This window comes from Heloderma suspectum, chromosome 7 (assembly GCF_057233095.1).
Source record: "Heloderma suspectum isolate Gila_16-S chromosome 7, 16-S_ref, whole genome shotgun sequence".
NCBI classification, from domain to species: domain Eukaryota; kingdom Metazoa; phylum Chordata; class Lepidosauria; order Squamata; family Helodermatidae; genus Heloderma; species Heloderma suspectum.
The window spans coordinates 59201725-59219443 of NC_139464.1; the positions used below are offsets into that span (position 1 = coordinate 59201725).

Consider the following 17719-nt stretch of genomic DNA (forward strand, 5'->3'; position numbering starts at 1 on the left):
CAGTGGAAATGCTGACATGTCTCAGAACCTGCTGCCACTCTGATCTTATGAGCATAGGATGACTCTACCAGTGATGAGGGATCAAACCAAAGGTCCACCTAGCCCAGCAACTTATTCCTTACACAGCCAACCACATGCCTCTAGAAAGCTCACAAGCAGGACTTGAGGGCAATAGCCATTTCTTGTTGCTGTTCCTCTTCTAATTGTGCTGCTCTGAGCTATGTAGGCAGGGAGAAAAACTGTTTTCCCCTGCAGTTCCTGATAGCTTGTCAGTTCCTAGCCTATGGTCTTGGCTGCATATAGCTCTGAGTGTAAGTAGAATAATAGAGGAAGGGAGGTATGGGTGAAATCCATATGGCACTCAGTGCTGAGTCACACAGCGGTACCATTTCTCCACATTTTCCATTAGTTCTGTTATGCTGCAGCTACCTGGATCATATTGCAGTGTGACAGAGAGAAGAATGTCAGTGTGAGTGTGTGAATGTGTGTATTTGTACATATGTATATTTACTTAAAAGATTTATATCCCGCCTTTCATCAAATGAACCTCATGGCATATATACAACCCTCTCTCTCTCTCTCTCTCTCTCACACACACACAGACACACCCAGTGTAACAAGACAATTATAGCTAGCAACATTAAAAAGCAGGAATATCAGCTATTCATCTGCCTCCCACAAAGCCCTATGAATAAAAAAGGCTTTGCTACCTAAAATGTATCAGTGAAGAAGCCAGGCAAATCTCTCTAGCTATTGCTACTAAGGAGGCTCTGCTTGGGTAACTACCCACAGTACCACAGATGCAGTCTCCAAAAACGATCTGAGTGAACACATGGGTTCAAATGAGAAGTTTCTATTTAATGCTGATTTTATTTTAGTCTGTTTGTAATAACCTTGAGCACTACATTAGGAGGTATATACATTTTTAACACAGCAATCTAAAACTACCTTCTATATAGCCAGGAGTTTACAGAAACCCTTAAAAAAGAGGACTAATTCATATGGATACCACTTCCATGTAAGAAACTCCATATACTATGCGTATACCACCACAGGTGATTATTCCACACATATGCAGTCTTTGGGAACCTGCCACCAGTCAGGGATTCTTGTGGCATGAATGTGTAAAACAGACATACTTGCCAGCATACATGCAAGAGTATATGCCATTTCTCACACAGAAATTATCATTTGTATTGGAAAAGGTTTTCATGTGAGGTGGTCCAGATACAGAGATACAGGCCTGAGAAAGTTACATGTGCTGAAATCAATGGGACTTAAATACACAGCTACCAATTCAAGTCTGACTGATCTCAATGGGAATTATGTGTGACTGGACTCATAGGAATGGATTAAAGCAGGGATGGGGAACCTGTCACCCTTATGATGCTGTTGAACTACAATCCATCATCCTTGACCACTGACCATGCTGGCAAGGGCTGATAGGAGTTGGAGTCTGGAGGGCCACAGTTTCCCCATCCCTGGACTAAGGTAGTGATAAGGTAGAGCAGCTTGGATCTTGAAGAGATATGGCATTGTCTTGCCAGTCAAGCCAAAATCTGTAAAAGTTTAGGTTGTTTCTGGTTCATTGCATGAGTGTGTTTAAGACTTAGTCTTAGTCACTTGCAGCAAACAACAGGGACATGCTGTCCACACTATGCCTTCACCACTTTTGTAAAGGTTTATTCCATTTAAAAAGTAAAACTTTATAATTTATACAACATTTTTAATAAGTGTTCAAAGCATTTCAGATACGTAATCTCAGTCATCCTTATAGCAGACCTCTAATAGCCAGCAGTATTAGCCTCATATTATGGATAAAGCCATATCCAGTGAACTGAAATTAGGCTGAACTGACTTCCAATGACTTCCAGCTCACAGCTGATGCTCTTAACCATTATGCTACAACAGCTGTCTGGTTATATACTGATTATATTCACATCCAGTTATGAAATTAACACTTTTTAGAAGGGAAATGTAAAAACATACAAGAAAAGTATTCCCAATCTTGTTACTATTGGAATATCCAGAAGTCCTTTATAGGAAACAAAAACAGAATAGCTGACTTTGATATGCTTTAAGAAATAACCATTTATGACTGGATCATAAATAATAACACAAAACAGACCACATATGGAAAAAAGATGATACACTCCAATGGGTTCCATTAATTACAAATGATATGTGGGCCACCAAGTTGTACATATGTGAAAGATTCAGCTGGACACCAGATATGGTTCTTCCTTCCCCTGAATAGTATGATAGAACAAGGTGGGAGGCCATGAGAACTGGTGAACTTGTCTGCACTCTTTTGGGGCTCCCTCTATTTTCTTTTCTTTTGCCACATGGTCATGGTTTTAAAGTGCATTTCTTGAAGGTGAATATGATTTGGCCATAAGAAACTCAGCAATTGTGATACAGCTTAAGTCACATTCCCCTCCCCTCCAGATCCTTTATGCAATTAATTCATGTTCTTGAGCTGATTGCAGTGTACAGCAGAGATATTGCACTAAAGGCTAAATAAAATGGCCAAAAAGAGCACTTCCATCATCCTTATACTCTCTCTCTCTCTCTCTCTCTCACACACACACACACTGTTTATGCATTCAAGAGCAAACATCAAAGACAATATATATCTCCAGACATTTTGAGATGAGTTAGTCTACATGATTAGGAAAAAACCCCTTCCTAAATCTATAAAGAAAATTACAGCTGATAAATATGAAAGAATCTGATTATCTGGCACAGGGGGTGTTCATCCTTTCTAGAAATATCAGTCTGCAGAAGTATCAGATCTTCAGTATATTCTAAATATTTAAGCAAAAATAATGACAGCCGACTCTCCATATCCATGAAACAATCAACCATCACCCAGAATGCCTTGAATAGCACTTGTGGAATCAGGAAAACGTATAAATACTAGTACTTTGTGAATAGCTATTCAAATGCTGCAGCAATGGCCTGAGAGCAGATTCTAGAAGAACAGCAAGGATTACAAATACCTCTAGAGATTCAGGTGATTTTATTTATTTATTTATTTATTTATTTATTTATTTATTTATTACATTTATATTAGGGATGTACGAAAGTCACTTACCTTTTCGCAGCTTGGCTTCACGGTGAGGGGGAGGCGCTTCGCTTTTCCCCCCGAAGTTCAGGCGAAGGGGGGGAGGCTTCCTGCCTCGCCCGGCCGAAATTCAGGCCGGGGGGGAGGCTTCCCGCCTCACCCGGCCGAAATTCAGGCAGGGGAGAAGCGCCCCATCTCCCCGGCCGCGAAACAAAAAGTAAAAAAAAAAAAAGACCCCGTGATAGGCTACGTAACGATTTATGTAGCCTATCACAGCTAGATTTGCGAAGTCAGCCGTGATAGGCTACGTAAATCATCACGTAGCCTATCACGGGTGACTTTGGAAAAAAAAAAAAAGCGGGTACGCAAATGGCGGCGGCCCATGGGCGCCGCCATTTGCGTTCCTTATTGCGTTCCATTTGCGTTCCTTATACGTTTCTTATTGCGTTCATTATTTATAAAAAAGATTTACGTAGACTACGGCGAAAATAAGGGCAACGCAAATAGCATGCCCTTATTTTCGCCGTAGTCTACGTAAATCTTTACGTAGACTAGATGTGCTAAAATAAGGAACGCAAATGGCGGCGCCCATGGGCCGCCGCCATTTGCGTACGTGCTTTTTTTTTTTTCAAAGTCACCCGTGATAGGCTACGTGACGATTTACGTAGCCTATCACGGCTGTCTTTGGAAATCTAGCCGTGATAGGCTACGTAAATCGTTACGTAGCCTATCACGGGTGTTTTTTTTTTTTTACTTTAGTTTTTTTTTTTTTGCAATGGCGGCGGCGGCAGCTGGTTGGGAGACCGGCCGCCGCCCCCGCCGAACCGCCGCCGAACCGCTGCCGGGACCCGCCGCCGGGAGGGACATTCGTCAAAGGTAAGTCCCGTCCTGGGGGGGGGGGGCGGAGAATTTCACCGCCGATTTCGGGGGGCCGAATGCGTTGGCGCTTGGCCCCCCAAAGTTTCGGGAGAAATTCTCCGCCATCCCTAATTTATATCCCGTCTTTTTTCCGCCTCAAGGAACCCAAGGCAGCATACATAGTCTTCCTCCTCCATTTTATCCTCACAACAACAACCTTGTGAGGTGGGTTGGGCTGACAGTCTGTGACTGGCCCAAAGTCACCCTGTGAGCTTCCATGGCTGAGTGGGGACTAGAACCCAGATGTCCCGACTTCCAGTCCAACGTTCTAGTCACTGCACCACACTGGCTCTCACTGCATCACACAGGTGATTGATGGAGAACACTTTATTTACAAACACACATGCATGTACACACACACACACACACACACACACCAATAAAAATTCTTATCTAACATTCATACCCAGCAAGCAAACTCCACAGTTCCTAGGAGGCATTCTCCTGACAAAAGTTCCTGGGTGGATTAAAATATGTTATTTTTTTAAAATAAATTTCACCTTAGGAACTATCATTTCTTCTTTTTAAATATAGAGCACAAACATCTTTCAAAAATAAAATTGATTGCTGCTGGAAATATATATATATATATATATATATATATATATATATATTCATAAATGTATTCAACAGTACACAGCCATTGGTCATCATCATTTTAACCCCCCCCCCCCCGTTCTTTGACTGTATGAGGTATGAGGGGCTTTTGTTTAGTGGGAAGGAGCCGTTGTCCATCGCACCCCACTTTGCACAATTTGGTGGACTGTAGCAACTCGCTGCAATTCAGAGAAAGTTAGTTGTGCCTACGTCTCTGTGAAATCAATTATACTTAAGCTCAAATCCCATTAATATCAATCATCTTAGGGTTTGTCTATGGATCACACTCCGTACTTTTAAAAGAAAGAAGTCCTCTTTTTAGAAGCACAAATATACATATATCTATTTAAGTAATTTATATCACATAGTTTAGCAGGCATATTTACTCACCAAGCTTTTTAGTAGTAGATTTCTTTGCTTTCATTTTATGTGCTCTCTTTAGCATCAGCTGTGCAGTAGAAATATCTTTAAAACCCCTAAAAGAAAGGTGATTGTAGTCACTTGGGCAAACAGAAATGTGCATCTACTAAACATACAGTCTGGTATCCACAGAACCCCTTCCATGCTCCTAAGGAGCTTCTGTGCACACATGGAAGGGTCAACAATTTTCCCTTCAGGTTGCAGCCCTCCTGCCACATCGAACGCTGCTCCAGAGAGTGTTCTGACATTCAGGTAAGGCTTTTCAGAGAGGGCAAAGGGCAGGTGAGAGGGAAGGGCCTGAATAGCTTGTGTGCACATGGAGAACACATGTGTGGCTTTCTGGATTCCATATATTCCATTGTTTCACATAATATGAGCATAGTGTATACTACACCTGAAATATATATGCAGTGCTTAGCATAAGCTTCAGTTCTCTATATGGTTACACTATTGTTCGCCCACTGAAATTGACAAGTCTTATGCATGCACAACTGCACAAAATTACACTCAATGCTGACTGCAGAACAGGCAACAACTCTCACAGATATTGATGCCATATTTCACAAATGCTGAAGTATGAATCTACTTGCCTCAATACAACCATTATAACTGCAGCAGCTGCACATCTGTCCTCAGTATAGGATTACCATTAGTTATGCTGACGCAGTATCAGAAGACCTAATGCTGAGCCCATCACATTGCAAGGATGATATAATGTCACAGGACACAGCAGGACAAGTACTTTGGATTAGGACATCAACAGCTAAAGTGGCATTCACCTAAATCTAAAGTTTCAAGCCTAAGGAAATAGTTGTCATTAAAAATGTAAGCACAATGAACTGAACATACCATTCTTCTGAAATTTTTTCTTCTTTTTCTAATCTTAGTGATGACTTTTGAGGGAGCTGCATGTTGGAGAGCCATGAGAGAGTGCTGTTCTCTGACCTGAGGAAGGTAACCAAAAGATGTTGAAAGCTAGCCTACTAACAGAAGTCTCTGCAGCCTTTATTATGCTACAAAGTGCCTATGCCTTCTGAAACTCAGAAATAAATCTATTTTAATGGTCCAAGAAGACTTTATCTTGGAGAGTAATAGGTCAGACTTCTATATGAAATGTTTACACTTTAATTAATTGAAGCACATCTCAAGATTTTTCTACAAAGGAATGCAGAGCTGTAAGAAAACCATCTTTCCAGATCTATCTTAGCTATCTGCATTTTAAGGCCTACTTAATGTTGTGCTTTTTTAAATTTTAGGACATGAGTTTTTAGTACTTAAAAAAATAATGAGCAAACACTGGCTCATTAGAGTTACTATTCTGCATGTGATTTGTGCCATTTTATTTAGAAGCACATGTGCTTAAAATGTAATTAATCACATGAATTAAAAATAGCAAGGCAGCAACAAGATGTTCTAATTAGTCTTCCAGTACCTATTCTGGTTCTCATCAGGGTGCAGTTAGCTACAGACAGCAGCATTTGAAGCAATTTATTTGACTTACATGTTACTAATCTGGCTGTTTCCCGACAAGGATGGTTTTAGCCTTTCCTTAAGCTGCCAAGTTTTATGTGGAGGATGCTTTAAATGATGTGAGTTGTCCTCATGTCTTGCAGGTTCATTAGACTTGAAAATGGAAAGAAAAATGTTTAAATAAATAGTTATTTAGTACTACTTGGGCATGAAAAAAGAATAAGGGTTGACTTATACATTACCTTCATTTAATTAAAACATTTATAAGCTGTTCTTTCCCTTAGGCTCAAGGCAGCCTACAAGTAACTTAATAAATACTTCAAAACAGGGGTCCCTAATAGGGCTCTAGAGGGTGCAGGTGCACCCATGAGGCCTTTAATGTTGCCCTCGAGGTTATTTATATGTGTACAAGGCATGTCTGCAAACTTCCTTGTTGCTCTATATTTTTAAGTCTATGGACCTGGTTGGTCTATATTTTATGTCTATGGACCTCACAGTTTTGACATGTCCGTTTGCTCTCTGATTGGCCAAAGTAATAGGTTACATCATCCTTACTCACATTCTGTGCCTGCTAGGAGCAGGTGTGAGCAGTGGGTAGCTGTGTTGGAAGGGAAAGGTAAGTGTTCCCCTTGAATGCAAACCAGCAGTATTGAGATGGGACTAAGTTGGCTGGGATCTTTTCCATCTGAGAGGGGAACACAGGCAAAGAGAAGGCATTTCCTGCCTGCTTGCTCACCCTCCTATCTGCATTGTTTGGAGTGAGGGGGATGGTGCTCAGTCTCCAACTCTTCGTTTCTCTGCATTGGGAGTTGTGGTGCATGTCCTCTGTGCCCTTCTCTTTGTTTGTGGAAGGTTGGTGGATAAAGCAATGGAATTTCCATCCTGTTCATTCATCTGCTCATGTTGCTTTACCACCAGGCTTTTGTGTTTAGAGTGGTAGTGATGTGGGGGCATTTCCCATTCTCCCCCATGGCCGCCTGCTTTGTGTTTGCTGCAGTACTCTGGATGTTGTTTGGTGCATGTGAAGAGCATGTGCAAAGTTAATGATTTTTTTTGCATGCTTGCTAACATGCCTACACAGTTCTTGTTCATTTTGCGTGCTAGATTTCTGGGCTTGCTGGCTGCTCCATCCAGCCCTGCTTGTTTGTTTCGCAGTGCATGGCAGCAGAGGCCTTTTATGGGGGAGGGGGGAAGCCAGAGCCTTTCGCTGCTTGCTTCCCCACCCAACTCCTTTCTGTTGGTGGTGGCTGCCAGCATTGGCACTTCATGTGGTGGGCAGGTGGCATGGGCGAAGCTAGGGCATTTCCCCACTCTCTTCCCTCAATGTTGTTTCTGTCCACCCCAAATTTCCTGGCCCTCCTCTGCCCTTTCTGGCAGAGAGGCATCCGTGCTTAGCTCAATCCTTTCACCATCATGTTTTTGGAGACTCCTCAATGGCACATCTCTCTCTCTCTCTCTCTCTCTCTCTCTCTGTGTGTGTGTGTGCATGCACTTATGTGATATGGAGTGTCTTTGTGTGTGTGAGACTGAAGTTGGCTATAGCCTATGAAAGCTTATGCCAGTTAGTACTAACATGTTAGTGGTCTTTTATGATGCCACACAAGCATCATTGTTATTTTTAAAGTTGAGTTTCTCAGTAGGATTAAAAATGGGCACTCTCTTACTCATGATTTCTACATATGATCTCCCCCAAACCACCTTAAACTCACAGAACTGCAATGTGAGCTGCAATTTCAGGTTCGTTTGTGGGAGAACTCATTAAAAAACTGTGATGATCCATGCCCCTGATCCTTCTGTGCGTGCTGTGGTTGTGCTGGTAAGTTTGGATGTTTGTATTTCTATGGCAGGGATGTTTGGATGTTCATATTTCTGTTATAACTATTTGTTGATCATGTTTAGATATTTATTTGTTTTATTTATTTGTTAGTAAATTATTTCATATTTGAACTATTTTGCAGTCTTGTCGTCTTTCTGATGTGACCCCCCAAAGGCCATCTTGTAAGTAGCCATGCCCCCCTCCATGGTGGCCATTTTGTGAGTAGCCACGCCTGCACAGTGGCCATGGTACTTTGTCAGGACTCAAAATGTGTCCACAGGCCAAAAAAGGTTGGGGACCCCTGCTTTAAAGATCAGAATAATAATACCAATAAAAACACAATAGAAAAAACAGCTTCTACTGTCTCTCAGAGTTTGACCAATGAAAGTCATGTAAAACCTAGCCAACCGAACCAACAGCCAACCAAAGTAGGAGTCCCAATGCCCCTTCTGAAGCAACTAAAGCACTCCAACATTGCACCTCTGAAGGAAGACTATTACACATCCTCGGAATAATCACTGGAAAGGCCTTGCTTCTAGAAATGGAGCTTCTCACTTTCTTCACTACTGAAATATAAAGCAGGGCCTGATTTGAGGAATATAATTGGCAAGGTGGCTGAGATAGAGATAGGTGGTCTTTAAGATGTGTAGGTCTCAGACTGTGAAGGATATTAAAGGTTAAAACCAGCAGCTTTGGTTTTGCCTGGAAGATCACTGGCAGCCTGTGCAGATGATGTAACACAGGCTGAATATGTGCATGCCTCCCAATATTCATAAGGAGAGTCACATCTTTTCATTAGCTGAAACTTCCATGTTGTCTCTTCAAGTCAACCCCACGTTGAAAGTTATTTCCATGGTAAGGTGCTTTCATGTGGTGAGATTCTTCACCCTGCTGTAACAATTAGCGAAGCTAAATGTGTAGATCTTCTGGATCACAAGGAAAGTTTCTTGATCAATGAATGATGCTTTCAGTAATATATAGCGTTGGTGAATAAACTTTCCACATGAACCATAGACCTACGTGACAAGTATTACTAGAAATTATGCCAGAGGACAAGGAAAGCCAGCACATCAAAGTGGTATGCCACAAGAATAACAAAATGTGTAGACCAGCCCTGTTGTATTTTGCACAGACTACACCTGTAGGCCATGACACAAGTAATACACACACACACACACACACACACACACGAGAAAACCCTGTGAGGCCGGAAGTTTGAGGTTTTCACCACAGCTGCATCTTGCAAAGGCAAGATGCATTTTAAACCCCAAAGCTGGCCTTTGTTGCAGTATAAGCACAGCCTTGGTGGAAACTTCAAAGAAACATCCGGCTGTGTGTGCAATTCTCCCTCATGCACATTCCATTTTGTTGGATCACAGCCACGGACTTTAACAGGATCCAGTCATTTTGCAATAATCTGGAAGGCACTTAACCATCCCAAAGTACCTAAGATGCGAGCAGGTTATGATCTGGAAGCAGTTTGAAATTAAAATGAAAGCTACAGTCCTGAAAGCACTGGCTAGCACTCTGAACTTAAAACACATTTACTTGGAGAAGAATCCCACTTGGAATCAGTGAATTCACTTCCAAGGAAGTGTGCTTCAGACAAGGATGCAAGACTTCCATTTAATTACTCCCATCAGAGAAAAATTAACATACATTAAGCACTATTGTCTGCAGTTTATGACTATTTTCTATCTTACTGCTAACACAAATGTTGTTGGGAACACACTGCGTACAGAAAAGAGAATTAAACATAACATAAAGCTGAAACTTCAAAGTTTATCAAATAGCTAACAGACATTACAGTTCAATGATCTTTAGCTGCTCTGAAAATCCTCAGCTGTTGCCATATAATGCAGGCTTCAGTATTTTTAAAGCACTGTCAACTACCAATTTTTAATCCATTGCCAAATCTGCAGCTGAGGCACATCATCTTTTCTTTTTCTTTTTTGCTACTGTGAAGGAAAGTGTTGAAAGAAATCCAAAATAAAGGGGGGGGGGGAATTAAGCAAATGAAAGAAAAGCTACATGAAAAATTACATCTGGGGGGGAGGAGGAAGTCAGAGGCTTCTAAAAGTAATTATGTTTTTTCAGTCAATAAATTGCAATATTAATCACACCAACTGCAGCAAGATCCTCAAGGAATGAACAAAGGCCAAAGACGAAGAAAGTTTCTGTGACATGTTACCTTTGGCAAGGGCAATCGGTCTGAGAATAGTGGTGTTTGTGAAAGGAAGTGGGTGGAATCCAAAGCTGGCCATTCGTTCTGTATGACAGCCTGTTTAAAAAATAAATAAATAAATAAAGTCAATCGTGCAAGGATAATATCAGTTACGTTTTGATAACTTTTATAAAGTACTATTTTGACCGTGTTGCATGCTGTTGTTTCAGGGCCGTATATTAGAATTGTCACCTGTAGCGCAATCATACTTAGTAAAGCCATAAGAAAAGGTTTGGGATCAATTTATAAATTTTAACTCCCACCACCAAATTACAGTTATTTCAGTGGGAACAATCTGGATTCTAATTATGTTTGAAAAACAACAATTGCTATTTAGCCACTAATGTTGACAGAGCCACATCTGAGCCTAAAAAGATGCCTTCTGCATGTTCTGGTTTTTATATATAAAAATGCCACTCAGGAATTTTTGTAAAATTTGGAATTGCAGAGCTAATTTCCTTTCCAACTGGCAGCCAAAACCTTATGCCTCTGGGCTGGCCCAAAACATTTTGCTGCCTGAGACAAAGGACAAGATAACACCCCCACCACCACCCTGCAATTCCATGTACATGAGCTGATAAGACTGGCAGCTGAATCTTACTTTAATGTTGGCTGCCTCTACTACCCAAGGGCAGGAGGGGAACTTAGGGGGTGTAGAGTAGGCTGTGTGGAAAACATACAGCTCTTTCCTCCAACACCTTGCTGCCACTTCCCATCCCTCAAGATTTGCCGCTTGAGGCAGCTGCCTTACTCTGCCTAATAGTAGGGCCAGCCCTCCTGTACCTGCTTGCAATGACCTGCTATTGCACCAGGACTTCTATTATTGCAAGCTGTGGAGCATCCTTCTGTCTGTTTATTATTATGTTAGCAAAAGCAGAATGCCCACCAGATGGTGCAAACGTGTACACAAATGCTGCCATAAAGGTGAGCTTCAGCAGAATGGACAGGAATGTGCCTAAACCAATCCTTTGTTTCCAGATACCTTTGTCCCACCATCCCACCTTCCTTCCCCTTGACCCTTCCTTCCTTCATACCTTTGTTTCTTAGCTCTCTTGCCTGTTTGTCATTGTATCTGTCCCAGTCCTTAGATCACTGCTGTCTCCACAGCACTTTCCTTTTTCTAGGCATCCTAACTAATCTAGCCTACCTCCTTTTCCTTTGTCCTTTGCATCTACTCTAGGGGTGTTGGAGAAATCCACAACTGAATCAAGTAAGTTCAGATTTCTCTGAATTCAGCCTGTGGATTCCACAGCAGACCAGCTTTTCCCAAGCTGCATGGATTCCACAGATTTGCAGACAGCTTTTTTTTTACTTTCTAGAATGTTATGCAAATTTACTTGTAGAAAAATACGTAAAATAAAAATAACCACTGGCTGAAAATGCGCGTTTCACCCATAGGCTAAAGCATGAAAATGCGTGTGGGGTGTGTGTGTTGCAGATTTTCCAAGTGTGAATTTGCACAGATGTGAATTTGTGCAAATTTGGGAAACTCCATCAATGAGCCGACCATGGAACGAAAGGCATGTGGAAATCTGCAAAATGCAGACAGAACAGATTTTACCAAATCTGTTCATCCATAATCCACCCATTCCTTTCTAAGCCTTCTGCTTCCTCCTTCTTCTGCTACCTTTCCTCTTCCTCCGCTACCTTTGCTCATGTACCACAGAGCCCTCATATCCATCCTTTCTCTCTTTCAGCCACAGCCAATCCCCCTGCCCACCATAATGAAGAACTATAGCTAGGGATGTTGGAGAAACCTGCATTAGATTCAGATGAGTTCAGATTTATATGAATCTGACCTGCAGATTCTGCAGTGGGCCCACTTTTCCGAGTTGTGCAGATTTCATGGGCTTGTAGACTGGGTTTTTTACTTGGGGGGGGGGGGATTTGCACAAGTGCACACTTATGCTAATGCACATCAATGCAAGTGCATATTAACACAAATGCACATTTGTAAACTGGCACAAAATTCTTGTACATCCCTAAAACAATCCAACTCTGTCAATGAGCTGACAGAATGAAAAATGCCTGGCAATCCAGGAAACATAGATGGAACAGATTTAACGTACATGCCTAGCCATAGCAAATGGGTGTGAAATGCCAGTCCAAACATCCCACCTCAGTTCCTATCTTACTCTGCTCAACCATAGGGTTTCATCCAATGCCACATGTGGAGACATCCACTTGTGCAATGGGACTTCCACTTCCTTATCTCCCCCATGCATCTCCTGTGCAGGGTATCTGCTCAGATGGTACTCCAACCCTTCCATGCAGATTTGAGGAGCACGGAGGGCTAAAGAGCAGGGGGTACTTGTTCCAGCAATGGTGTCTGTTTCATTGGCAGATAGACACAGTTGGATACAACTATTACTTTCCCTTACTTCTGCCAGTCTTCCTGTTTGTGGGTTGTATCCAGTGGTGTCATTCTGCTCATAGAAGAAGGTGCATGGGCAGAACTGCTCGAGGGAGATGACTTCCCCTCCTCTTCTCCAGCAGCCCCCTGGGAAACCCTCCAGAGCATATTTTCAGATAGCACAGAGGGCTGCAGGGAGGAAGAGACAGGAAGAAAATCTCATCACGCTAGCAGACACCCACTAACGCAACACTGGATTTAAATCACAGTTTCTGAAACCTAACTCACATGCTTGTCTACAAAAAAGGAAATGGGTATCTACAGCATGATCTTTCACATTATTTTCACCTTAGTTCCCTCTCTTCTTCCTTCTCTTTGCCCCTTTTGGAAATATGGCCAGATCTTCCCTCTTCAGCTCCACAGATATGCAAAGTCTCTTGTGCTCCCCAAATTTGTTTGTTTGCTTATTTATTTATTTACTAGATTTATTAGCCACCCATCTGGCCAGCTACCCAGCCACTCTAGGCAGCGTACAATACTAATAACAACACAATATACAATGAATTTATATAATCAACTGAACAAAACAAAATAAGAAAACACTGCTCTAAAAAATCCTAACCCACCCCAAATCCCTGCCTGAACAGCCAGGTTTTTAAAGCCTGGTGAAAGCTCATCAAAGAGAGGGCATGGCAGAGGTCACTAGGGAGGGAATTCCACAGAGTGGGGGCCACCACAGAAAAGGCCCTCTTCCTAGTCCTCACCAGGCTAGCTGTCCTGGCTGATGGGACAGACTGAAGGCCTACTGAGACTGATCTCGTTGAGTGGCATCCCTGGTGTTGTTGGAGGCACTCCTTAAGATAGACTGGGCTGGAACCAAATAGGGTTTTAAAGGTCAATGCCAACACCTTGAATTGGGCCCAGAAAGCAACTGGTAACCAGAGTAACTCCTTCAGCACTGGAGTGATGTGGTCTTGCCAATGCCTGCCTTTAATCAGGTGGGCTGCCGCATTCTGCATCAGCTGCAACTTCTGAACTGTATTCAAGGGTAACCCCACATACAGCGCATTACAGAAGTCTAGGTGAGAGGAGACCAAGACCTGAAATACCGGTGGGAGCAGATGGTTAGGGAGATAGGGGCACAGCCACCATATCAGATGGAGTTGGTACAGCACTGCCCGGCTTACGGCCAACACCTGAGCCTCCATGGACAGCTGGGAGTCTAAAATGGCCCCCAGACTGCGGACCTGGTTCTTCCGGGGTAGCCGCACAGCTGAGGAATGTGAGGGGAAAGAGAGGAAAAGAGATAGTCTTTTTCCTCTGTGCAGTCCACCCCTCCCTTGCCTGAATTAATGTGGGTTTTCACTGAATCAGAAAGTATCCTAAGAAAATAAGAAGAGCCATGCTGAATCAGACCAAAGGTCCATCTCATCCATCATTCTGCTCACACAGTGGCCAACCAGCTGTCGACCAGGGACCCACAAGCAGGGCATGAGGACAACAGCACCCTCCCACCCATGTTCCCCAGCAACTGGTGTACATTGGTTCACTGCCTCTGGGACTGGAGGTAACACATAGCCATCAGAACTAGTAGCCATTGATAGCCTTTTCCTCCAGGAATTTGTCCAACCCCCTTCTAAAGCCATCCAAATTGGTGGCCATCACTACTTCCTGTGGTAGCAAATTCCATAGTTTAACTATGGGCTGTGTAAGAAGTACTTCCTTTTATCTGTCCTGAATCTCCCACCAATCAGCTTCATAGGATGACTCCAGGTTCTAGTATTTTGAGAGAGGGAGAAAAATGTGTCCGTATCTACATTCTCCACACCATGCATAATTTTGTAGACCTCCATCATGTCTCTCCTTACCCTCCTTTTTTCCAAGCTAAATAATCCCAGCTGTTGTAACCTTCTCTCATAGGGCAGATGCTCCAGCCCGTCAATCATTTTAGTTGCCCTTTTCTGAACCTTTTCCAGTTCTACAGTATCTTTTTTTAGGTGTGGTGACCAGAACTGGACACAGTATTCCAAGTGTGGTCGCACCATAGATTTGTATAGGGGCAGTATGATGTTGGCAGTTTTATTCTCAGTCCCTTTTCTAATTATGCCTAACATGGAGTTTGCCCTTTTTACAGCAGTTGCACACTGGGTTGACATCTTCATTGAGCTGTCCACCACAACCCCAAGATTTCTTTCTTGGTCAGTCACTGCTAGCTCAGATCCCATCAGGCTATACTTAAAGATTTTTTGCCTCAACGTGCATCACTTTACACTTGCTTACATTGAACCGCATTTGCCCATTCTCCCAGTTTGGAGAGATCCTTTTGGAGCTATTCACAATCACTTTTTATTTTAACCACCCTAAATAATAATCCTGAGCTGTTCGCAATTATAAAGAGTGGCCCTGCCAATCAATAACACTTTAAAAACACATGAAAGAAAAGGAGAAGGAAGAGAGAAGGAAAACAGTACAGAAGGTCTCTGATAGCACGGACTTCAATGTGCTGTGTTCCTTGAATGTTTCAGAGAAAACCTACCCCTTTCTGGTCCCACTTTTCCCAGAGATTTTCCCTCCATCATCTGCATTTTTATCTTTGTATTTTATTTCCCTTTTTCTTCCTCAAGCATATTCAGGTGAAAGATCATATTGTACACCCATTTCCTCTTTTTCTAGCAAGGCATGTTAGACAGGTAGATAGGAAAAAGATGGGTGTGTGTGTATCTAAAATGCCATAGTAGTACACTGGTGTGAGTTTCTTCATTAACAGTGCAAGCCTATACATGTTTCCTGAAAGTAAGTCCCACCGTGTCCCATGAGGTTCACTCCTAAGTACGTGTGTCTATGACTGCAACCTAAAACTAATAAAAAGTTTACATATGGAAGACAACGTTCACACTTGATGCATTTGCTGGAAGAAACACCAGTGCATCCACATCGATTGCTTGTACTCCATAAAGTGCAGAGCTGCCCTTAGTTGTTCAGATTGCTCTTATGTTAGTAAAATCCTGGTGTTTCATTTTGATTCAGCTCCTTTCCCTCTCACATCTAAAGCCTCTAAATGATGTGGCCACAACATCTTTCTCCTATTCATGCACTATCGCTAGGTTGTATTTATTTCTTTGAGATGGTGATCCCAGCTTTTGGATACCATAAGATAGGATTACTGAAATTCTATATTGGCCTAGTTAAGAACAACCCATGTTGGCAAAAACGAGGACTGCTACGTTATTTCCCTCTTAATGAAAAATAGAAGGACAAGCTCATATTTCACCTTTTTTTTGGAAAGAGATGACATACTGGATGCTGGTCAAAAATGAAACTGATTTTTGGAACTGCTCTTTATTTTAACAAAGACTACATGATATGATTATATTCTATGATTCTATGATTTTTGGACCATTACTCTTAGCCACACTGTTCCTAGTTATTCTGGAGCCATTATTATTTTCCAGAAGTAGAACTTTTTCCATCACTTATTACCTGAAATTTACAATTGCGAAATATCACCATGATTGGTTATACATGATTGGGTAAATGGCGAGAGAGAATCGGGTGAACTTGTCCTTTAAATATCTAGACAGAATTGGTTGAACTTTCCCTGAAATAGTATGTATAATTTCCCCTTTTCACTATTTTTATTTTAATAGCAAGAACGAAGTTACCCTAGTATTCCTTGGACATAATTTAGAACAAAAAAAGTGCTAAAACACCAAACTGTATAAGAAATTGCAGTTCCATGTACTTTCTTTCCTATACATTAGGATGTATAATGTCAGAAGAGAGAGCACTGGAGACATATGGTACCTTTGTAATAATGTTTGTTTACAGTGGACAGGCTGCGAAAGTATTATGAAGGCAACAGAAGCAAGCACACCCAGTCAGGCAATGATAGATTTACAACAATTCCCCCACCCCAAATCACTCCCACTTTAAATTAGCTCTCAGCCCAGAAATCTTAGTCATGCAGTGAGCAAGGGTGTTTAGGACACCATGAAAAACACAGCAACAGTTCATATATTCACAGGGACCTAGCACAGAAGCAGCATGATGGAGAAGCCGCTCAAGACCTTTCCCTCTGCCATGAAAACAAGCTCCTGTGTGTACTGGGGGTTCCACACCAATGCCAATTGGCAGAGGCCCTCTCCATGCAATTTCAGAATACAGAATACCAAGTGCTTTCCAATTTGCCAGCAGTTTAGATGTTAAGGTCCTCCACTCAGTTCATGATACAGACTAGGCAACAGTTGAATTGCGGAGAGAGAGATATTTTCCTTTAAACAGGAAAAAGACAGTATCTGGGGCAAACACAGTATTAGCTGGAATAATAAATACATCAATGATTTTAACACCATGCTATGCTACACTACCTATCATTAGGGATTTCTTCAGTAACAATTACTTTTAGTTATTTGCCCACCTTTTTAGAAGTTCTCCCTGAGTTATGCATGTGCGCACACTCACTTCCACTGGCACCCTCCCAACATATATACTTTGTTATTTGATGCATAAGAAAGCCAAGCCTGAGAGTTTGTGGAAGTCAAGCACACATAGCACAGGTGCCTGGCTCAGTGCTGTGCTTGCCAAGTAGAAGCTCACAGACTCTAAAGCTGAGAGCCGGTGTTGTGTGTGGCTAGGTTATGTTGGCTAAGGATATGAGATGTTTAGAGCCCAACCCCCGCTCACCCATAAAGCTCACTGTGGGTTATTATACAACCTAACCTCTCACAGGTTTGTTGTAAGGACAAACTAAGAAAACCCCCATATATGCTTCTCTGAGCTCTTTGGAGGAAGGGTGAAATACAGTCTATGATAAACATCACATACGTTGGGAGGAAACCTATGTAACCAAGTCAC

The 17719-nt window shown here is 42.1% G+C and overlaps 1 protein-coding gene across 1 annotated transcript in view; it reads right to left on the minus strand.

Moving 5' to 3' along the window:
• Window positions 1-17719, minus strand: part of LRRIQ1 (leucine rich repeats and IQ motif containing 1) — a 156586-nt gene that overhangs the window by 62015 nt on the left and 76852 nt on the right. The window contains exons 19-22 of the mRNA XM_084811788.1: window positions 10480-10569; window positions 6504-6625; window positions 5852-5947; window positions 4973-5058 (exon numbers count right to left, since the gene is read on the minus strand). Coding sequence (XP_084667914.1) covers window positions 4973-5058; window positions 5852-5947; window positions 6504-6625; window positions 10480-10569 — 394 coding nt within the window. The remainder of the gene's footprint in view (window positions 1-4972; window positions 5059-5851; window positions 5948-6503; window positions 6626-10479; window positions 10570-17719) is intronic.